The following is a 21,924-nucleotide window of genomic DNA, read 5'->3' as shown; positions in this document are numbered from 1 at the left end:
AGAATTTGGAAATTATCAACTAGTCGTTTTAAGAAGCAAGAAGCAAGAAACACAATAAAAGTTTCTTCAAACCAAGTCTATTATTATACGCACGCAATAATCGCAACACACAAATAGGATTAGCGAAAGTTAACTATACAAACATGAGCATGCCCCGCTGTAAATACTCAAAGGAAATAGCTACGCAAATGCAGCAAAGAAAAGGTCAAGGTACTCCACTCACCCATTCCCCCCATCGTCATACAGCGTATGACACGTTGCAAACTTCCCTAGCCCTTACATAGCGGCTCCTCTCCCAAACATACAAACTCATTTAAAAACAACCGAAGCAAAAACCAAATAAATGCTACCCACTTCACATCCAGCACACATCTCCTCCTAATAAATCCCCGTAAACCGATCCAATATCTGCCCCGCCAGCGGCCTCCTCTGCTGCCCCTGGCCCCGCCCCCCATCCCCACCTTCATTCGCCCCCTGCCTATCCAACCCAACCTGGGAAACCCCCACTCCGCCCGCCGCCGCCGCCGCCCTCGACTCCCTTTCCAACCGTCTCCTCATCCCCTCAAACCTCTCTGCATCCCCCCCCGTCCTCCCCACCACCGCCCGCAACCCGGCCCACCGCCGCCAGCCGCCAAATCTAGCAGAACTGTGGCCATCCACGCCATCAGGCGCACGTCCCTCTGGTGCCCGCCCGCGCTCCCGCGCCGCCGCATCGACAGACGTGTTTCCATAGACCCAGCCGGGAACCCTCCACGCGGCCGCACGGCCGGGTAATATATCCGAGCGCCAGGCGTAACCGACGGCCCAGCCTACGGCGGCGGGGATGAGGGAGTGGGGGAACTGGGAGAGGGCGAGCTGCGCGCCCAGGAGGTAGGTAGTGGATTTATCGCTGACGCTGATCGAGGGTGTGGTTGCTGTTGGGGACGATGCGAAGGCGGTGGTGGTCGGGGCGGCGATGCGGTATTTGTATGCGGGGGGGATTGCGGAGTAGAATTGGACGAGGAGCGCGAAGAGGATGGCTGTTGGGCCTGCGGGGAGGAAGTTTAGGGTGTTGAGGGAGAGAGGGCGGAGGAGGAAGGAGAGGATGAGCGGTGGGAGGAGGGCTGTGTAGGGTAAGGTGCTTATGAGGAAGCTCTGTTTGGGGGGTTTGGGAGATGGATGTTAGTATTGTTTTTTAGGTGGTAAGCTTTGGAGGAAGAAAGGGCACATACGCCGAATTTCCTGGATCCCCATAACCGTTCGATCACTCTGAGCTGATAAATGAGCAGTGCTCCAAAGAGTACTTCTGTCGAATTCGTGTAGGATAGCTACATTGGAGATAATGCGGTCGTAAGCTTTGTTTAAAACAGTCCTTTAGGGAAGGGGGAAAACCCCACCTGCCAAACTCCTAGTCTCCATACTTGCCAATATTTCCATAGATGTGGCACGATCTGTATATATAATAAATATTTCACGTCCGCAATGCTGACAACAATCGATGAAGCAATTGTGAAGACCATCACATATTTCGAAATCGGCGCGTTGGTGAACCCGGAACTGATCATGATTTCAGGTATGTGAAAACGGAGGGATGGCGGGTGTGCGGGATAGGCGTGTGACAGAACGCTTCCTTCAGCGCAATTCTGAGGTATTTGCGTGAGAGGATCCTATTATTTAGTCATTTGTTGCTGGGGGCTTAGAAAGAAAAATGGGATCCGGAGTTTCCCTTTCCCTTCCCGTTGAGGGTTCTTCTTGATGCTGGTAGTCGCGGGGTCAACGCTGGAAGTTGCCGATGTAAGCTCAAGGCCAAACACGGCGCAATCCACCTCCTCTATTAATTCTTCCTGTCCCTGTTTTCCGTGCTGGGAATTCGCGAACACTCCCTTCTTAATGGCTGTGCCAACTGCATGCCCACTCTATATGGACCGATGCGGAGGAGGAGGGTTCGGTTGGTTCAACTTCGTTTCTTCCCAACGAGCTTATACAAGTCCTGTTCAATTCTCTGTACCAGCGGAATGGACGATTCCGCCCATAGGTAGTCAGATAAAGGAACCAAGAGAATGCTTGAGAAGTGCGTGAAGTGCGTGGGTGAATTGAAGTCTGTTGGGAGATGAGGAATGGCCTCCTTTTCAGGCTGTTCTTCTCGACTGGCCTTCGCTGATGTTCCAGCCGCGCCAAAACTAAAGTACACATGTCCAATTTGGGTTACGGCTTCCCGAAAACCTGGGTCTCGGCATGCCGACGCAGGAACAGAAGAAAGGAGACCAACCACGGAACAAAAAAGGGTGAATCTGGACTCGTGAAGCTACGGGGATCGGGTTTCTTTTTGCTGGCTTTACTTTTTTTTTTTTTTTTTTTTTTTTTAGTTTATTCTCTCACTACTTATCCAAAAACGATGGTCAATCCAAATTCTCTTCTTGCTCTTCACTTCTCTTTGCACTACAACTCAACGCCTCTCAATCAATGATAATGAACGACAGGAAAACGATCTTCTATAACACAATCGAATTTGGCAAAAAGTAACCACAAAAATGGAGCGGAAAGAGTGGCGCAAGGCTATGCAAGAAAGACGGCAGATTGCAAGAACAAACAGAATCAAGGGTCAAGTCGCGTGTTGGGTGCATCACGCCAAACCGCATCCAAAGAATCCTATGTAGTCCAAGGAATTCCAATGTAGTAAAAAGGAAGCAAGGTTCTCAAACTTCATTGTCCATCTCTTCATAAAACTGGCTCGCAATAGCCTTCATGCCCTGGCTCACATCATTATTGGAACGACTCGGACTGGCAGATACCGGCTTTGAGTTCTTTTTATTATTATTAGTGTTATTATTATGATCTCGGCCCCGATTCTTGCTTTGGTCCTGCTGTGAGTGGCCTGCGGAAGGTCGATTTCGCAGCTGTCGTCCCCGAACCTCCTTTTGACGGAATTCTATTGCTTGCTGGTTCTGGCGACGCCAACGCTCAGGAGCCAGTTCCGGGTGTTTTAAGAAGCAGACGGACGCCACATGGCCTGATCGCGCGCAAAATGTGCATTTGGCAGTCGGGTCTGGTCGGGATTGGATGTGGGTCGGGTGACGTTCATCCTTGCTACCGCTGCTGTCGTTGCTTGTCGTCTCCATGCTGTTTGTATAATTTGTGTTTGACGAGGGTTGTCCGTTGTTCCCGTTTTTCTTCTTCGAGTGTGACCCAGCTGTTAGACTATGAGTATTATCGCCATCACTGCTGGCGTTGTTTGTGAAAGTAGACCTAATTCTGCCAGTGATCGTGGTAGACGGAGTAACGGGCGATGTGGTGGACGACAGATCAGTATTACTGTCATCGCTCGAAATAGTGCTGATAATAACAACGTTTCCCTCTTGGGGTAAACAGGCAACCAGCTCATCAATCAATATATCAATATCCAGAGTCTGAGGCACGGACTTGGGCGTCTCTTCTTGTTTCAGTATAAAATTTGTACGGATAATATTTTGCGAAGTGCTTGAAACACTCTCATACAAAATATCATATAACAGCCAATCAGGAACTGGAAATCCAAGCTTCTCCAGCTTCCTCCTCGCCTCCTGAAACTGTTTGATATATTCCCTATCACTGGTTTGGTGAGACAGATACAGGCTGTGGAAAATGGAGCGGCGCTCCTCTTCAAGCGGCTGACGGAATGTAGATTCCAGCTGATTCCAGAGAAGATATGCAGAGCGTCTCTTTGGATGAGTGACCGACTCCATTGCCCGGGAACTTAGCGAGTTCCATATCAAATCATACAGCCAGTCATTCTGTTGGTCCCATAAGTACGTATTTTCGTCCGTGAAGGGAGAGCATTTTTGCCCGTCATCGATGATATGGCTGCATCCTGTAGTCTCAGCAATGGAAAGGATCGATTCCCGCCAGCTTGAGTAATTGTTTTTACCATACAGGCGATGCGGGTAAGGAACATCCTTTGTCAGCCGGAGAAATGCGATTATCTTCTTGCCGACTACGGCCTCCCCATCAGGTTTCTCCGCTTCCTCGTCGTTGTCGATATCGCCCTGATTTTCTTTCTCGGCATAAGCGAGCGGTTCTCCATTGCCCCCACCCACCGCATTTCTATTCTCGTTGCCATTCCCATTCCCATTCCCATTCCCATTATTCGAGTTCCTGATCGCATTCAACTCTTGCTTCAGCCGTTCAATTTCTAAGGAAAGGCCCAACGTTACTTTCTCAACCTCAAGCCTATGTGTCGAGTGGAGCTCCAATTTTGCCTTTTGGATCTGAAACGCCTCCCATTCAATTTCCTCCCTCCTCAACTGAAACCCCGAAAACGGCACGTATGTCTCAGCATCCGCCGCTAGACCATCGACCGTCAAAATGTCCTCGCCCTCCTTGACATACTCGGCCGGAACGAAATCCGCTCCATCGGAGCTGGCGTCGGGCATATCGATACCGACGGGCTGGACAACAGAAAGTTGAGTCGGCGAAAATGTGGCTGCGGCTGCGTTCAATGCAGAGGCGCGTTCGGAAGTGCTCTTGGAGGAACTTCTGCGGGGCATGGCGGCTTTCTCTGCTTCTCCTGTCCTTCTTCCCTTTTTGCTTCTGGGTCTCCAGGCCAGGGTATTAGATAGTCTTCAGGGACGATGTGGTAGGCAAAAACCTATCAACTCAGTTCAGCTTAATGAATTAGACAGGGAGGATATGCGGGATATATCTAAATATATATTTTGTTATATCAGTTGGTGAGAAAACGAAAAGTCTGCGTCTCACAGCAAATGGGCTAAATAAACCCTTTGTTTCTCTGCACCAACCGAACCTGGAATTTTTGTTCTTTATTTTCTTTTTTTTCTTTTTTTTTCTTTTTTTATCTCTCCTTTGACGTAGGGAGAACACGGAGGCCCAAGTCCCAACCCAGCACTGCAAGGAAAGTAAAGTAAACGTTCAAAGGAGACAAGATTAGACACAAGCTACAAACGAAGCTGCTGTCTTTCTGTTCCCTTTCCCTTTGATGCACGGGAACGAATACCTGGAAATTTGAAGGGTGCTATGTGCGACGTTTCTCTTCCCGCTTCGTTCAGGAGGGAGAAAAGGGAATAGAAAAAGGAACGGGAGCGAGAAAAAAAGCAAAGAAAAAGGGAACACGCGACTTGGCTGGGTATTTTCGTCTCCTCCAGTTGGCTGCTTCAGGGTGGCTGGGAGGTCTAGCAGTTCTAGCAGTCCGTAGCTCGAGAGCTGTGGTTGTTGATTTCCTGTTTGGGCGCCCTAAAACAGGGTTGAGCCCTATATCCGTAGTTTGACCGATTGCGGGGCATCATGATCCTGCGGACATGGACCACGCCGCCGCTGCCGCTGCCGCCGCTACGCATGGGCAACTGGGAGCGTAGGTTGAAAGGAATCGCACGGGGATTTGTATATGTACTTGGAGTTCGTGCTACGTTCTACTGTCTATGAGTACTAGTTCGCTAGTTTCAGTTGTGCCTGTTGTGGATCCCCTTCTGCAATTCGGCACTGTTAAGTCACCCTTCTCAGCTACTATACATACGGCTTCAAGGCATTCAGTTGGTCTAGCTAGGTTCAGGCTAGTTCTACCAACCCCAGGTCTTGCTGTTTGTGCCCGCCCACAAAACCATTTATCCACAACTAGAAAACACGCTCCATCGGACCGAACCGAACCCATTAATCTAGAATAGCGGTCTGCAGAAGTCAATTCCCTTGGCTGGATGAGTGGCAGTGAGTGACATACGTCATCAATTTCACTTCACGCCATTTCCCAATAAAATACAGAACAACGCCGAATATGAAAGGGCCGCCAACGGTGAGGCAAAACCGGCTAAAGGTTTTCTCAAACATGCTAATAGACAAGGGGAAAAATAAGTAAATTTTTGCCTGCGCAACATGCAGGAGCAACGTATGCAATCGTAGCCAATGCGTCCATAGAAACCGGATGCCCGCAGAACCGGGTGATAGGAAATATTTGTGTAGCCCAATCGGACAAAACTATCCTTCTCCCCCTGCTGCTGGTCCCCCTGTGCCCTCCTGAACTTGGACCTGTTGTGCCTGGGCCAAGGCCTTCCTGTACTCGTCTAATGCCTTTCCCAACGCCTTCACTGTCGGCTCTAAAAGCGCGTTAACCGTCTTTCCCCCGCCCTCCACCCCCTTCAAATTGGGCCGGATATTCTTCCCCGTCGACGCCATGACTTCTCTGGCATGCCGTTTCAGTCTTTCAATTTCTACCTGGCGCTCCTTCTCCGCTTCGTCCGCCACGGTTTTGATGCGATCCATAGCGCGATTTAATGACTCGACCAGAGATGCAATTTCGCCGGCCCGGTCCGGATTCCCGGATAGGAAGGCTTGCCAGAATTGATGGAGGAATTCGGTCGTGGTGGCGTGTGTGAGGGTCAAGCGGTCGAAGATGGCTGGGGGGAGGCCACAGGTTTCTGGCAAGGTGGCGGAGGGTGAGGAGAATTGAGATTTGCGGTCACGGATAGCGGAGAATATCTGGGTGGACGCGGCAGCGAGGGCGGATCTGGAGCCGACTCTTTCTTTTCTTGGTTTCGTGCTCTTTTGCTGGTTGCGGGTATCATCATCGTTATCGCTATCGGTTTCTTCCGGCTCAATAATGCGGTCGAGCCGAACACCACCCTTGTTTTTGGGCGGGAAAGTTGAGTCTAGGTCATTCTGTAGCCTGCGGAGAACTTCGTGTGGGTCCTGCCGCGCGAATATTCGGGTCTCCTCGTCCTCTGCAGGTTTGGTCTCAGTCAAAAAAAGGCTCTGATCACGCACGTTTAATGTGATTCGCTTCAACTCCTCGTCTTCGCGTAAATCACGAAGCTGCAACTCATTGTACGCCTCTTCGCTCAGACCAATCGGCGCAGATGGGTCCGCATCAACCGGCGTGACATTCGCCATGATCTTCTCGCTTAGCGAATTCAAAGTCCGTATAATTGGCACCTTGTCCATGTCTGCAGGCCTCATGTCGAAATTCGGTCTATTCCCCTGCCTCTGACTATGATTCTCCTCATTTCCATCAAGATCAATAATATGCGGCACGTTCGCCGTCCACGAACGGCCCGCAAACTCATCGACCCGAAGATACTTGTCCAGAATCGGATCAGTCGGATCCGCGTCCGTCACCCGCTCACCGCGCAACTTCTTAAACAACCGACTCTGGAAAAACCGCGACCAGAACTGCTGCTCCGTCAGCTTTGGGACATTCTCGTCGTAAACCTTCTTCACCAGCGGATGCTGGCTAAATATAAGCTGGATCTGCTCCTTGCTGATATTAAGTTTGGTTACGTTATCCTCCACCCGCGGCTTCAACGTTGAGAGTACGTTATATGACCCGCGCGTCTGTGACTTCTCAATCGCATGCGCCCGCAGGAGATGTACCCTTGTTGACCAAAACTGCGACACAAATTGTGCATTGCTAACTGTTTCGGCCTTCGTGCGAAGCGTCTCCATAAACACTCTCTGCAGGGCTGGATCAAACTTCAGAAGGGATTGCTGTAGTTCCACGTCTGCAATCAGTCGGCTATCGTCGTCCCATGATGGTTTTCCCGCTGCTGAAGATAGTGCACTTGCAATCGCCATCGCGGCTGGTGCGCTTTCTTTTGTAGGGACCTGTCCTGTTTTTATTGCCTGGATGGTTGCACTGAGAGCATCTTTGATCGCATCAGCCTCGGCACGTGCGTTTGTTCCCGACGTGAAGGAAAAGATATACTGTTCCGTTGCGCCCGGCGGGGCGTTGTTGGGACTGGGGCCGGCGCTGGGATTAATAGTGGTTGCTTGTGCGAATACCTTCAGCATAACTTTTGGACTCGTCGCGGGAGTTTGTTGGAGATCTAAGTATACGTGAAAGGGCTCGTAAAGTCAGCTATCCAGAAACATCCATCCCCAAAGGGCAAAAAGAGAGGACATACGTGTAATATCTGCAACTTTGATGGTCACAGGCAACAAACCGGAACCACTCCCCTTGGGTGCCCATGTAATTGATTTTCCATCCGAAGCCATCATCAAGGAGCCATCTTTCTTTTTATATGCCACAGCATGGCTGCCCACGCTAGCCGCCATTTATTCAATCCCCGTCCCGCTCTTCTTCCAGATTTGTCTTCAAGTTTCACAGGTTTTGGCCGTAGACAAGAAAAGTCGAGGGCAAGCGTAAGCTTATAGATGGTGCGTTATCGTGTTATGCAACAATCCTCCTCACCCTCACTTCACGTCCAATAGTCCAGCAAGCGTAGTCTTCCCGGGTAGTAGCGGATTCGTTTTCCAGACTGCCGCCAATATTCTGACCTTTCCTACCCGTGACAAAACTCGCAAATCGCAGCCGTAGCTTCTGTAGAGGCCCTTCATTCATTCACTCATTCACTCGTTATCACTTTTTCCTCCATAAACCCTCTTTTAGTACCGGTCGTAGTCGAACCGGGAAAAGAAAGAAAGAAAAAGAGAGAGTGAGTAAGTGAGAGTGAGGGAGGAGAGAGTGTGAGAGAGCGAAAGAGAGAAAGGAAAGAAGCAAAACTCCCAAGTCGTTATCGCATCATTCAGCGGCAAATGAATCGAGCGAAACACACAAAAAGCGAGGAAGAGTGGGTGCCGAATATATGATTGATACCAACAAACACCCCGCCGCCGCGCGCGCCTTGCAATCACCCCCGTTATTTTATTTATTTATTTATTGGAGAGCTCGGGTGGGGGAAAAAAAAAATCCCAACCACCCTCGTCCCCTCTGATCCCGTGTCTCTCAATCTCCTCTGTTGTTGATTGATATGATCCGTCCTTTACCGCACGCGATAGCCAGCTCGCGGCCTATCCCCGATGCCCTGCTGTGGATGTACCGTGATAGCTAGCTCGCGTCGTCCGTATACGGCTCTGCCCAAGATGTTGCGAACAGAAAAGAAAAAGAAAAGAAAAAGGAAAAAAAAGGCGCCACTCCTTTTGGGACAGAAGGATCGTAGCTGCAGGAGGAATGCGGGAATGTGGGATCCGTATGAAGTATACTATAAAGTATATGTATGAAGGGAGGAAACGGAGGTTGTCAAGTATTATCCCTGTTCCCCGCGTGAACAAAAGCACCAGCAAAATCTTTTTAAGATCGACTTGAGCAAGTTCCATCGGATGCGGCTCAAGAGCTAGTAATCATGTGATCTACGATGGCGCTGCCTTGGCGGTTTCCAATGTTCTTGCAAGGATAAGGGACTATCAAAAATAAGTTATATACGACGAACGGATGACGACCATAATCTGCCCAGTGGATACAATGTAAGATTTTATGCTGATATTCATTTTTTGTAACAATTAAAATATGTGCGAGTACATACACAGAAAGAATATGCTCTCTTTCGAAGGAAGAAGAAGAAGAAGAAGAAAAACGCCCTCACAAAGGAAGTATCTCAAAAGGTATATTTAGCTGTCAAGTACAAAAGATTATCAATAGGAAAAGGAATAGGAATAACACCAGAGGGGAAATTTGGCCTGCTTAATGATAACAAACTCCTAGTTAGAACGTGGAGAAGGATTAGGAAAAAGAAATAGGCACAGGGGGCAAACGAGAGATGGAGAGAAAGAGGAAGAAAGTACTACTCCGGAAACACCCCCCTACACCCTCCAACCCCCCCCAAAAACCAAACATGTCAACGAGGAAATCAGTGTAATAAAACAAACCACAAGAAGCAGAACCCCAAGCGCCGTCGCCGGTAGCAAAAATGTGAAGCAAAAATGTGAGAGGATACTCAAATGGTAACTAGTACCCGCTCACTTCTTAAACATATAATGCCCATACAACCCCCCAACATCCCCCACCGCAACAGGGATCTTCCTCATCCCCCACCACCGCGCCCCCATCTTCCACGGCCGGCGCCCATCATCCATCTTCGCCGCCAGCTTACCCTGCCGCGCCTCCAACGCTGGCCCGCGCACATACCAACCTCGCCGCCCCAGGTCCCGCACTAGCCATCCATTTCCATACTTGTTCAACCGGCTCCGCTGGCGGAGCGGGCTTATGATCTTTTCACTGAGTTCGATCACGTCGAGAGGCGCACTGTGAGGAGTGACGAGGAGACAGGCCTTGGGGTTTAGCAGAGCTGCTTGAGTGACGTGTGGGTTCTTGGTGAGATCGAGATAGCAGAGTTGAGAAGGGACCCAGACCCGATGTGCGCTGGGGTCTTCATGCTTGGTGTTGTTGGCGTTTCCAGTTGCATTTCCATTGGTACTGGTACTGGTACTGGTAGTGGAAGTAGCGTTGCTGCCGCTATCGCTATCGCTATCGGACGGTGGAAGGGCGAAGAACAGGTTGATGTCGCTGATGGTAAGGTTGGCTGAATCGAGGCCGAGTTCTTCGACGTGTTTGGAGAGGCGGAGGAGGGAAGGCATATTTGATGAGCGGATCTTTGCCCCACCCAGGTTCACCGAGCGCAGGGTGGAAGTTAGGCAGGGAAGGAGATTGTCGACGTCCGTCTCGTCCAGGAGTTGGTGTCTAGAGCTATCAGTCATGACATTCAAATAGACGAGTGATTCCCTCACAGCTGGGTGGGTGGTTAGGAATTTCACCACCTCCGGTCCAGTGAGCTTGGTGCACCGTGAAATGTTTAGGTGTGTGATGCGGGCGCTATGTGGGATGGACATCAACGCAGAATTCGTAATCTGGGTGTGGCACACATCGAGATGGGTCACGTTGACTAGGCGCGGGAGCAAAGTTTCGAATACGGGCGGAACGAGACCGCTGCACTCGTGAAGTGACACCCGGCGGAGGCTTGGGAGGGTGGCAGGGAAATCAGGATCTTCAGTGACGGCGTTCAGGAAGCCGTCGGAGAAGATGGAGGATGAACACCCGCAGAAATCAACAGCGCGCAGAGAAGGGGTTCGCGAGAGCAATTTTCGGAGCACGTCAACATTCAAATCGTCCTCGAGATGCTCTTGTAGCAGACATTCCTTGAGGTTTGTCAGCAACTCTAGGCATTCTAACAGGGTCTTGGAAGTGACGTTCTGAATTTCAACATTCATTTGCTGCGTACGACCCAGCCCAACAGAGGTGAAGTGGGAAAAGTCCAGGCGCCGGACAATGGTACCCAGAGCCGGATACTGCTTTATATGGTTTAGAGCCTTGGAGAAGATGATCGAATGTGGGATGGTAATGTGTCGATACAGGACACTGAGCGTCGCGGAGTGGAGTGTCCGAGAGGTCAGGAGACACGAAACAAGGTCAACATTCCGTGGAGTATAGCCATTAGGGGGGATATCGATAGCCAAGTGGGAGATGATTTGGTCTATTATAATGGTTTAATAAAATATGCCTTTTTTGGGGTGGGAAGAAAAAGGATTTTGAAAATGAGAGAGGGAGTAAATAAACATACCTAGGATTTCGGCGGGAAGCAATTCAATTGGCGCCTGTCCCTTTTTAACAGACTTCTTCGGTTCTTCTGCAACAGGCGTGATGCGAGTTGCATCATTCACCTCCCAAGCGAAGCCCCTGGACTGGGCATTCCCTAACAAGCGGAGGTCACTATAGCTCCTACTCTGCCGCCGTCCACCCAAGCGGATCTGCTTCCAGCCTAGAAAGGCACCGCAGGGGCAGCAGAATTCGGGGGAATCTGGGGACTGGACCAAGGCCCTGGTAGCCGGATTACTGGCAATGCGCGGCTGGTTGCTAGAGGAATTGTCCTCTGTATCCACGAATGTCTGGGCGATTTCTAGAGCAGGGGAAGTTTGTCAGATATTTCGAAGGTTGCGACAGTTGGGTTGTTTTGTTATATTATCATATCTTATATTACCTGTAGAATCCTCTTTGATAGAGCCAAATGAAGGGCGGCGAGAACTCTCAGAGCCGGAAGAAGGGGAGTTATCTCTGGTATGGCTTTGTGGCTTAACAGGCTTTTGGAAGTGATCCCGCTGGTCCTGGTGCTGGTGCTCGCAGTTAGGGGGAAGAGCCCCGGTGCTCATTTCTCTTGACGTGGTAGAGGACAAGTGGATGCAGGGGCGAACGGAGAATATGTATACTGGCTGGAGGGTTGGGGGATTAGCGAGAGGCGGATAGTGAAGAAGAAGAAGAAGGGAGGAGAGATGGAGAGGGGAGAGAAAGGGAGATAGAACGAGAGCGAGGTGGTTGAGGAGAAAGAGGAGACCAAGTCAGGCGCTGGCACCGAGCTGGAGGAGGAGATCTCGGAGCTGACAATGGGGAATGTTACCCATACGTACTCGTTACCGGTGTTGGTCTCGGCAGTGGATGGTTGGAACGCTGGCAATACGACAGTACCGTAACGGTACGGTACAGGGGCGGCTCGGCGCGGGGTCACGGGACACAACAAGGATTTCTGGGGGCGAATAAGGTGTAATTTTTAATTTTTTGTTGTTACGACGCGCGCATCTAGCATGCAGCGACCAGTCGCAACCGTTGCTGTTAGTCACAGATTGCCCTCTCGGCGGAGCAGGGGTGGAATATCCGCAGCGGTGGTATTATATCGCCGTACCCTGTCTGTTTCGACGTGGGGATGGAGCGGGGGGTGTAAGACAAGTTGTGGGTTACCGGCGCAGAAGAAAATCGATGGAGCGCGATGAGGAATGGTCAATAGAACGAGATAGAAGAAGAGGCGATAGTGATACACAATCCCAATAGAAATAGGTAGAGATATTACCGCTGAGTGCAAAAGAACCCTACTCATGTTTTGAGTTTTGCCAGAAAAGTTTCTTGACGAGACTAGCGGGCTGAGGTCATGATGACACAATAGTTATCTTAACTAACTGCAGTGCATAACTATAAGTTATGATTGTCAATGCCATATATTCAAATAATATCGGATAGTCAACGAATTGAATAAAGGTGGATTCTAATGCTGTCCTCAGAGTCCTACCACAATACAAAGACGGTTTATTTATTTATCTTTGTATCGTTTTGCTGTAACTCGAACCCGGGAAAAGCGCCGAGCTTGCCTGGCCAAGCTACCAGCTGCAGATCTCCATGCCAGGTGTAACCCGGGGCGGAGGGCACAAAGAAACCTGTGGAATACTTGCTCCTTGGCGGCGTTGGGGGCGGGTTGCGGTGTACAGCCAAGGTACCTCAACAAAAACATATGCGTGTTATTTCTCATAGTTACCATTTCTATCGGAAAATCAATACCGAATTGATATCGAATATCTGATATTCCTCCCGCGATACACATTCGTTACAAGATCAAAAAAGAGAATGACCCTTTTGCACATCACTTAAGTCTGTCTTTTTATATGTGGAATGGGTGGAATGGCTCGTCCTCCTGAAATACCAGCTTGATATTAGGCCAGTTGTCGGTCAACCCCCAGGCGGTGTATTGGGGACCTCGTGCTCCTGGATCCCATAAGAGAATCTGTAGTACAGACCAGAGGCGAGCCGTGAGATATATATATCTCTCTCGAGAGAAATTGCTGCGGAACAGTGGGCCAATCACCCTTTAACTACCGTGGATTGGCTCCCTCATCACTGGCCGCAATGGATTCTTGTGCTTGAGTATAACCACCGCTTTCAATTGAGGTCTCGCCAGTATTCCACAATATATATACCTCTTGACTACACTTATCCCACTGTTGACTCTTATGTGGTGGACGCCTCCAATGTTTGTCGTCACGGATAATGAATATGGAGAAAGAGACATGCACGGCTGTAGCGTAGAAATCAGATTAGCTGTCCGTGAGCATACTAGGGTGTTTATGCGATTCCTGGCAGCGCTCTTGTCTTCATCCGCTGGATCCGTGTCGGTATGCGGATGAAGAAGTCTGCTATTACCTTTCAGCTGAAAATGATCAAGCATGTTCATGGCTCATGATCTCGGCCTATGGAAAGTAACTTTTGATCCAGGAATATAGCCGCACGCCCCCCCCGGCATGCAAGCCAAGCCTAAGCCTGCCCGGTTCTTATGCAAAGTGGATCAAGAGTTTAGGGGAATGAGGAGGCCGAAGAACTATTCCAATCCTGGGAAGTGATTACGCCCAAGAAATCCTTGGAATTACGTGATATGCAGGGGTGCGAACTACAGCCTCATGCTGGATTGAAATATCCTTCTTCAATCGAAAAGATCTGGCACTTTCATGGACAAATAAAAGTAATATCTGGAGACACAGTAAAAATATAGAATGCCTCTGGCCGTTCAAAGGAGGGATAGCGGTCAGGGTAGGCAAGGCACGACTTTGATAGTTTAGTTTTCAAAGCAAGACAAGGGCGAAATTCTCATATGGCAACCCGTAAATAGGGTGGAAATAGAGGGTAAGCGAAACTCGAATGATCACACCAGGAGCTACATCCCTTATTGTGGCAATTGAATTTCTAGTGGCGGCAATGCCAATCCGCACTGTTTATCTATGCATTCATATCATGAGTGAGAAAATGAAATATAGAAATGTTTCGGAATACCCTCAACCGTCCATAGTCTGACGAGAGGCCCAACGCCTAATACCCAAATAAGAAAAAGCGAAGACTAGTGAACATGGAAAAGGAAGATCAGAAGGAAAAAGAAGCTCTAGAATCGAAAAATCCAGGATGTACCTAGATGCCAGAAGCAAAGAAGGAGAGGAATGGAAAGAACAAAGGGAAAAGAAAGAAATTCTAGTGGAGGGGGGAAAAGTTGTTTCTAGAATTGCTGTTTTCTTCAAGCCGACACAATGATATCGCCATTCAGAGCAGATTTGACCCCCTCATTCTCACCCCACCGAAGCTTGAATTGGTGGCTCAGCTCTTTCTGCACGGCAGCTTGCACCCCATCCAGCATGGTGTCAAATACGCCAAAGTTGGCTGGATTGTTCTCATCAGGCCTTACCCTGGAAAACGCCGGTCCCACCAATGATGTCAGAGGCCGGGTTGCCACCAATCATATAGATGTTTTCAGTGAGGATATGCTCGTTGTGGATCTCTTTCATCCACAACATAGTGACTCCATCTGCAAACTTGTAGGTAGCCAGCTCAGGCTTGGCGTAGACTACTCGCTCGAGATATCCGTCGTGAGTGACTTGTACATCGTTTCGAGGGCGATGCGGAAGGGACCTTGGGTCATCCGCAGGAGCTTGTGGTCTGTTTGGAAGATGATATTGCCCTGCAAGAAGTGGATGGGCATCTGTTTGGCTAGAGAGTTATTGGCCTTTGTCCGGAGTCGGCCGTTCTCACTCAGAAGTAGCTCCATCGTTATCTGGAAATTGGTGGCATAGTCGCACGAGTCGCGCGAGTCGGCGAAAACAAGAATGGAATGGAATGTGACATTGTCGAAGTCCTGTGGTCTGGCCTGCTTGTGGTCCTTCTCGGTAAAGTTTCTCCAGGGAGGAGAGATGCTGGGGCCCCAGGCGAGGGTGTCCTGGGACGACGATGTTTTTGAATCCGTACGCCTCTGCGGCAGCGCGGGTCGCGAAACCCTATTCGGCACGAGCTTGCATGGGCGTGTGGGATTGGATGGACTGTGCGGTGGAGATGGGAGAGCCTAGGATGCAAGATATTTGTTCTGTGCGATCTACTTCGGTCTTGCCACTCCCATTTGTAAGGAGCATATACGGGATTTTGATACCAAGTTCGTTATCACCGTTGAGGAGTTCCCTCACCCGGCGAGATTCTGGAGTGATTTTATCATCGTGGAGAAGGACACCGTTGATGTCGAATGCAACAACCATATTCTTTTGGCTGCTTTGACCTTTCCTTTGGAGATATCCTCGGCCTGCGAAGCGAGAATGTCTTGCAGGGCACAAGGGGCATCTGGAGACAGCGAAGATCTTGAAGCCTGGGCTGATCCGGAAATGGGGAGCGAGGTACCAAGGGGTTCCGACACGATCTTCTGAATTTCATTGATGGGAATATGCTCAAGTTGTGCATGAGATGACCCGCATCACTGATTGAGCCCTTCGATGTGGGAACTTCGATTGCCTTGCCACTCTGAAGATCGGATGGTAGTTGGATTTCCTTCTACGCTTCCTTTTGAGCGATCTCGCCATTTGAGACTTCCTTGGGAGAGAGAATGATATCAGTCTTAGAAGTTCGACACATGTTTGCGGGTAGATGCAATCTATGTCAAAATAGCAAATCTTCTGTATCTGTCAATATTTGCAGCTGGCTGAAATATATATCTGATTGTGAAATAGAAGTAGTTTAAGTAAGAGGAAGAGTGATGATGAGCAAAAGAACATCAATAGCCAAGATAAAACTGCGAATTCTGGCTCTCATATGTTCATATATTATCAACGGGTAGCTTCCGGGAGGCAATGATGCATCTTCAGGTAAAAATCCTTAAGGTTCCTGTGCACCACAATCGAAGTTCGGGAACGTGCATAACATGCACCTCCCAGAGGATCCACCGGTAGCTCTTCTTCCGCCCTAATTACTACCGCAACAATGTAGGAAAGAGAGTGACTATTCGCTGGGATCTACTCGGAGAAAGCGGGCCTGTTGTATCTGGGTTCCTGGACGGGGAACAGAACACTTCCTAGGCACCCAAGAAAGCGAGCAATGTTCATATCATACTCTGCGTAACGATAGAATGTATTTCATTGTCAATGCTACCACGCAGCCATGTACCACCCAATCGCTATGGACGTGCGAAAAGAGTTTTTTCTAGCCATTGAAGACTAACAGATGCCCCTGAACAATCAGGATAGCCACAGGAGTCGCTAGGTGCTTCTGATGTCGAAGTGGCGATGCTGCAACGAGCTATCAGAGCCAATGGCTAACAAGAGGCACCCCTTCTTACGGATACGGCTGCATGGATCGGTAATACCAGCAACAACACCACGGGCGGGGCAGAGGTGTGGTAATCATGGAAGTGGTTCCCTTGAGAGATATTGAGAGATGGTATCTGTGCTCTGAGAGAATTGATGTTTTACGTCCATTATTATGCTGCAGTTTTGTGGGCCTGTCGAATCGTATGATGGAGATGAAACACAGAGACATCTCTGAAAATCCTAAACTCCATTGAACTCACATTATCAATTATCAATTCTAAAAAAAGAGAAAATTACAGTGATGGAGGTCAAAGGATCCTGTAGGTCGCGTCCATGTGGATCCGTTGCACGGATCAATGGGACGCGTTAGCTGCATTAACCTTAAATGCCAGGCACTAACCAACGACAATTTAGCCTCCTTGATTATGACCTCATCGTGTTCCACGAGGAAAACTTTATTTTCTAGTGCTTGAGCTTAAGCTGTTTTAGCTTCGCAACCGAATCGGGTGAAAAGACCACAGACAAAAGAAATTCTGTGGTATAATCAAGGAGATACGCAGTGGAGGCTTGCTTACATTCGACACCCTCTACCCATGGCTGGCGAAACCGTTTACAGATAATTCTCTGAAAGTTAACAACCACTGATAAAAATCTACATTTGTTCCCTGAGCAATGCTAGCCTTTTCTGGGTCCATTAACGTTATTAGAGCGGGGACTTGTTTGAGAAGGCTTGCTTGTCTCTGCGGAATATCTGGCCATTTCCAGGGTGGCAATAATGTAATAATACCGTGGTGATTGCAAGCGTCCTGAATGGCTAGATAGGCGTGGGTTTGTCAACGCTCGCTGCCTGCAGACTCCATGCATACTACTGCGTATATTCCCTGGATTAATGTGGATAACGCGACGCGTGGGGAGATAATGTGGGATATCTTAAAAAATTGGGAACCTCCGGCTACCCTGCACTGATGGGTCCGCTCATAATAATGTCAAGAAACTAATAAAAATTCCTGCTTGATTTCCAAACCCAGCAATAATACCCCGGGAGCACTGAAAAAAAATTCAGTAAAATCCTGGGCGAATTGTCCGTGGGTTTTGGGATATCATCATTGAAGGTAGCAATATAGTAACGATCCTCATAGACGGCCAACAGGAGAAAAAGCAGGGCTACCATCAGAAAAAAAGAACAATGAAAAAGCAAGGTCGTACTTTATCCCCCAAATCTATGAGGATGCCAATTCCATACTGCTACTCGATCCATAATCATCAACAGACTTTTGATTATTTCCAATTTCTCCTTTCACACTCCCTGCGTCTCACTTTCTCGCGTCTTTCCCACTAGAAGAGCTGCTTAATTCCTCACTCCATTTTATTATCTTTCGAAATCCCACGAGACAGCTGACGGAAGCAGTCGCCCACTAATAATCGGATTTCTAGAAAGAAGAGAAAGGGGACCGCAACACGAAAAATAGGCGAATAACCACACGAAGCAAAAGTGAACAATCAGAAACAGATTTGTCTCTCGATATCAAGTTCAAATTGAGCAATGGGGTTACTATCACTGGTCTGGGATTTGGTACTGTTGCAAACGAGGGTACCAAAGGCGAGAGTTACGCAGCTGCGTTGCACACTCTAGGAACTGGATACAGACATCGAGACTGTGCGTGGTTCTATCTCTCAACGAGGATAAGGTCGGACAGGCTATCTATGACTTCTTAAGAGAAAACAACAATGTCAAAAGATCTGATATCTTCGTGGGTCGTATTGAGAGCAACCTCGAGGAAATTAAATTGACGGATGAACAGTTTGAGGCTATGAATAGTGGCAGAAGGAAGGCATGCGCGGTTTGTGTGAACATGAAGGACACCTTTGGGTATAATGTGTTCGCTCTGTTTTATTTTCATAGCAGGGCTTGCTTTCAGTCAAGGGACGTCAATATGCAATTGCTGAGGGACTTGTCCAAGATTTTTTTCTCCGTAAAGGTGACAGGGAATCAATTGTCTGGAACAATCTCTCACAGAATAGGCATTTTTTGTTCGTCATACTCATCGAGCACTATCGGGAATCTGGATGATTACGGTGGGAAACTATGCAAACACTCGAGTAACAAAAAAGAAGAAAATTTTCATATAATATTTTGCAAGTGCTTGAATTAAAACCAACTCATAAAGAGTAACAACCCGCCTGACTTGAAAATGTAAAACACACGATACGACAAAAATATCTCAATTGGGTATCTTGGATTTGCAGGCTAAAGCGAAGAAGAAAAACGCGACAAAAGGCTAAACATAGACAATAAAGAGACAAAAATACATAAGAAAAAGCAAAGTAGGCACATCCTATCCTCACCTGTTAGACGAGGCTGCTATACCTTCGTTCTCCCTGTATGCCTTGGCAAACACGAGCCGCTGAATTTCCTAGTCGTAGCACGTGTAGTAGGAGCTGCAATTACACGCGGAATTATGCCAGAATCAGTTGATGTAGCAGTACTCATCTTCGGAGCTCTGTCATCGGAAACCTTGAATACAATTGCCTTCGGAGATTTCGGGGCAAGTTTCTTTCTATGAATCGGCGTCCCGGGATGCCTGGCACCAGTCGATGTTTTTCCAGATGCCGGAGCGGCAGCGGCAGCGGCACCTGTGGGGGCCACACTATTGTGGCTAATGTTACTGTGATCATTGTTTCCTGAGAACCCCAGCCTCGGCACCCTCCTCTTTATCGTTGGCGATTTCACCGACTGCGGATCGGAATGGATTGGGACGGATAATTTGTAGGCCTTACTGCTATTACTGTTCTTTCTGGTAATATTGGGATTCGGATTTTTCCTCTTCTTCTCCTCCAGTTTAGCAGACTGTGAGATGGCGAGTTTCGGAGAATGGCTCGCCTGACCAATATCCTCATTTTGTTCATCGTTATTGTATATCTCACCCTCGTACTGAACCAGATGCTCATCGTCCCACATCACCTTCTTGACAATGCGTATCCGTTTTCGGGGAGACTTCCTCGGTGAAACAGGCGCAACCGTCTCCCCGTTGTTGATGCAAATGGGTTCATATTCTTTTGAATTGATCGCTTGAAGAACGAAACATGGGAACTTAGCATCACCTTTATTACGTCTAGTGTTGGCTTTGGTCACCAGAGAAAGCTGTTGCTCCTCTGAACGCTGTAAAAATACGAATTCGGTTCCGTTGGAACGGCGAAAAGGGATATGATTCGGTATGGCAGGGGTATTCCGTTGAGTTCTGGAGGGGGTCTTGCGGGTACTTCTTCGACATGGAGAGCCTACTCTCGGTTGGTGTGGGTATTCTTCCTCTTCTCCGCCGATGTTTTGGCATAGCTCTTCCTGCAACACCTCGAGTTCGTGATTTGCTGCACTGGATTTCGGGGAGGGCGATGTTGAAATTTGTCTCAGCTTTGATGGTGATACTTGTTGCCTTGGAGATGTAGGGGAATTTTTATCAATGTCTTCTAAAATTCTTCGTGCGCGCGGTGTTGGAGACCGGCCCTGGCTCTCCCAAACAGCGGTTTCTAATCCTTTGCTCGGCAGCACAGATTTAGCGGCGGCACGCTTGGCTTGTGCTTGGGATAAGAAGTCGGTTATGAAATCGGCATCGTCCCCCTCTAGGGTTGGAAACAATAGTCGGCTGGGGGGGATTGACAAGGGCGTTGCTGCTTCCTCAGCTGCTTCGTCAATCTTTGCTGAAGTACGGATTGCAGTTGCTGCATCGGGATGGGAAACTGGTGTACCGCGGTCGCCAATCTCGAGATCTTCTGGGGTCAGCATTCCGCTTGATTCTTGCATAGACGTTGATTCTCCATCTATGTGCTGTTCTGCAATCTCCGTGGTCTTTTCAGAATCCAACAAATCATTGACAAGAGTTTGGTCTGAGACCGGCGATGTGCTACCCCACTGCCCAGCTAACAAACCCAAACCAAAATCATTTCGATCCACAGCTTTCTGTTCATCGCACTGATGCTCATCAAAATTCTCGTCCCGTTGTATGTTATCAACGTCGGGGTCAATATATGCGTCTTCAATGCTCTCCCACCTGGGAACTTCCGGCCGCGGGACACATTTTCCTGTCTATATATTAACACTAAAATTTCTCCTGAAGCTGGCCACCAATAGAGACAAAGTGTGTATAAGAAATAAGACAATCCTCACGTTGTCGGGTACCCATATCCTCAGTTTCCCATTTTGTTTCCTGAAAGGACCTTCCTCGTTCTACCCCAACACAAGCAGCAGTGCAACGTCTTTTGACTCCTCTTAAAACGCCTCGAAGCGCAAATGAGTTGTTGATCTCAATAAGGAACACATCGTGGCCGATTCCGTCTCCACCAACATCATTGGATGTAGAGGCCTGGAAACGTTTCCAGACTTTGTGAGACCTGGAGCGAGAGTTGAAAGGGGTCATGGGTTTGCGATCCCAGAGTCGGGGCGCTTTCTTTGATATGGCGATTGGAGTGAACTTGAAGTGATCTGTTGGCGATGATAGTCGGCTTTTTCTCCTATATTCGTAAGGAAAAAGGCATTGTCAGCCAGTCAGGATGTAGTCGGATATTGAGGAGTTATAAACAACATGAATCGTGAATCACGGGCAGAGATTTCTCGCCAACGCGACAAGAGCCTAGAAGGTATATATGTCAAATACAATTATAATGTGATTTATGGCATACCGGTTTGGAAAAGGTGGAATAGAATGATCCATTTTTGGAGGACGTGAGGGCGCAACGAGGTGGGCGATACAGGTTTAATTGCTATTGTGTCGTGGTTGCCTACCAACGAGCGGAGGGCATATTGGGTGGATGAAGGAGTGTACAGCGAATATCAAATATACCTAATATTCAAATCCCGTAAATATGTGCACGTAAGAAACATGAATAAGAAAACACGCTGCAGTATCAATGAACACGATTCTTGTGATGGTGAAGTTCAGGAGAATTTCTTTGGCGTCTTTGTTGGCGCCAATTGAATGTTGTCATTCAGGGCTACGCTAGTAGTTGCTGGGCCAACAGCCTCTGCACTACATGAAAAAACCGCGGCTTTGACAGTTTGACAAAAGAGCTACGACGCTGGAAGAGGCTTGCTCAAAATCATCCAGGAAGAATTGTATGGGTTCGATTTACGCCTTCGTTATGTGGAAATTCTGTACCTAGTTTTGTACCTTAGCTGGCTCTACCAGGATCACCTGAACGACCAGCCGAGAGCTTCACTCTTATGGACTCTGCGCATCTCGAAGGGACAGAAATACCGGACAGGGACCGCGGTAGCATCCCCTAGATGTGGCCTTTCCTTTAACGTACTACTCAATGATAATCTGAGTTGACGGA

The 21,924-nt window shown here is 48.5% G+C and overlaps 6 protein-coding genes across 6 annotated transcripts; all 6 read right to left on the bottom strand.

Moving 5' to 3' along the window:
* Window positions 1–378: 378 nt before the first annotated feature.
* HCBG_03382 (uncharacterized protein) lies at window positions 379–1,544 on the bottom strand (the record flags this gene model as incomplete). Its single annotated transcript, XM_045430431.1, has 2 exons — window positions 379–1,134; window positions 1,455–1,544. 2 exons carry the CDS (start codon window positions 1,542–1,544, stop codon window positions 379–381), a joined length of 846 nt encoding a protein of 281 aa, XP_045288574.1.
* A 924-nt stretch (window positions 1,545–2,468) lies between these two features.
* HCBG_03381 (uncharacterized protein) lies at window positions 2,469–4,502 on the bottom strand (the record flags this gene model as incomplete). The annotated part of the gene is made up of 1 exon (XM_045430430.1): window positions 2,469–4,502. One exon carries the CDS (start codon window positions 4,500–4,502, stop codon window positions 2,676–2,678), a length of 1,827 nt encoding a protein of 608 aa, XP_045288573.1.
* A 1,438-nt stretch (window positions 4,503–5,940) lies between these two features.
* On the bottom strand, window positions 5,941–7,953 carry HCBG_03380 (RNA polymerase II transcription factor; the record flags this gene model as incomplete). The annotated part of the gene is made up of 2 exons (XM_045430429.1): window positions 5,941–7,784; window positions 7,863–7,953. 2 exons carry the CDS (start codon window positions 7,951–7,953, stop codon window positions 5,941–5,943), a joined length of 1,935 nt encoding a protein of 644 aa, XP_045288572.1.
* Window positions 7,954–9,396: 1,443 nt separating this feature from the next.
* On the bottom strand, window positions 9,397–11,877 carry HCBG_03379 (leucine rich repeat domain-containing protein; the record flags this gene model as incomplete). Its single annotated transcript, XM_045430428.1, has 3 exons — window positions 9,397–11,204; window positions 11,292–11,627; window positions 11,709–11,877. 3 exons carry the CDS (start codon window positions 11,875–11,877, stop codon window positions 9,694–9,696), a joined length of 2,016 nt encoding a protein of 671 aa, XP_045288571.1.
* A 2,672-nt stretch (window positions 11,878–14,549) lies between these two features.
* Window positions 14,550–15,925, bottom strand: HCBG_03378 (CDP-alcohol phosphatidyltransferase; the record flags this gene model as incomplete). Its single annotated transcript, XM_045430427.1, has 5 exons — window positions 14,550–14,692; window positions 14,718–14,990; window positions 15,062–15,368; window positions 15,403–15,637; window positions 15,849–15,925. 5 exons carry the CDS (start codon window positions 15,923–15,925, stop codon window positions 14,550–14,552), a joined length of 1,035 nt encoding a protein of 344 aa, XP_045288570.1.
* A 3,013-nt stretch (window positions 15,926–18,938) lies between these two features.
* Window positions 18,939–21,390, bottom strand: HCBG_03377 (uncharacterized protein; the record flags this gene model as incomplete). Its single annotated transcript, XM_045430426.1, has 4 exons — window positions 18,939–19,010; window positions 19,046–20,673; window positions 20,759–21,102; window positions 21,374–21,390. 4 exons carry the CDS (start codon window positions 21,388–21,390, stop codon window positions 18,939–18,941), a joined length of 2,061 nt encoding a protein of 686 aa, XP_045288569.1.
* Window positions 21,391–21,924: the final 534 nt, after the last annotated feature.

The sequence above is a fragment of the Histoplasma capsulatum genome (genome assembly GCF_000150115.1).
Source record: "Histoplasma capsulatum G186AR genomic scaffold supercont2.4, whole genome shotgun sequence".
NCBI classification, from domain to species: domain Eukaryota; kingdom Fungi; phylum Ascomycota; class Eurotiomycetes; order Onygenales; family Ajellomycetaceae; genus Histoplasma; species Histoplasma capsulatum.
This window is presented reverse-complemented; position numbering and strand designations above follow the sequence as displayed.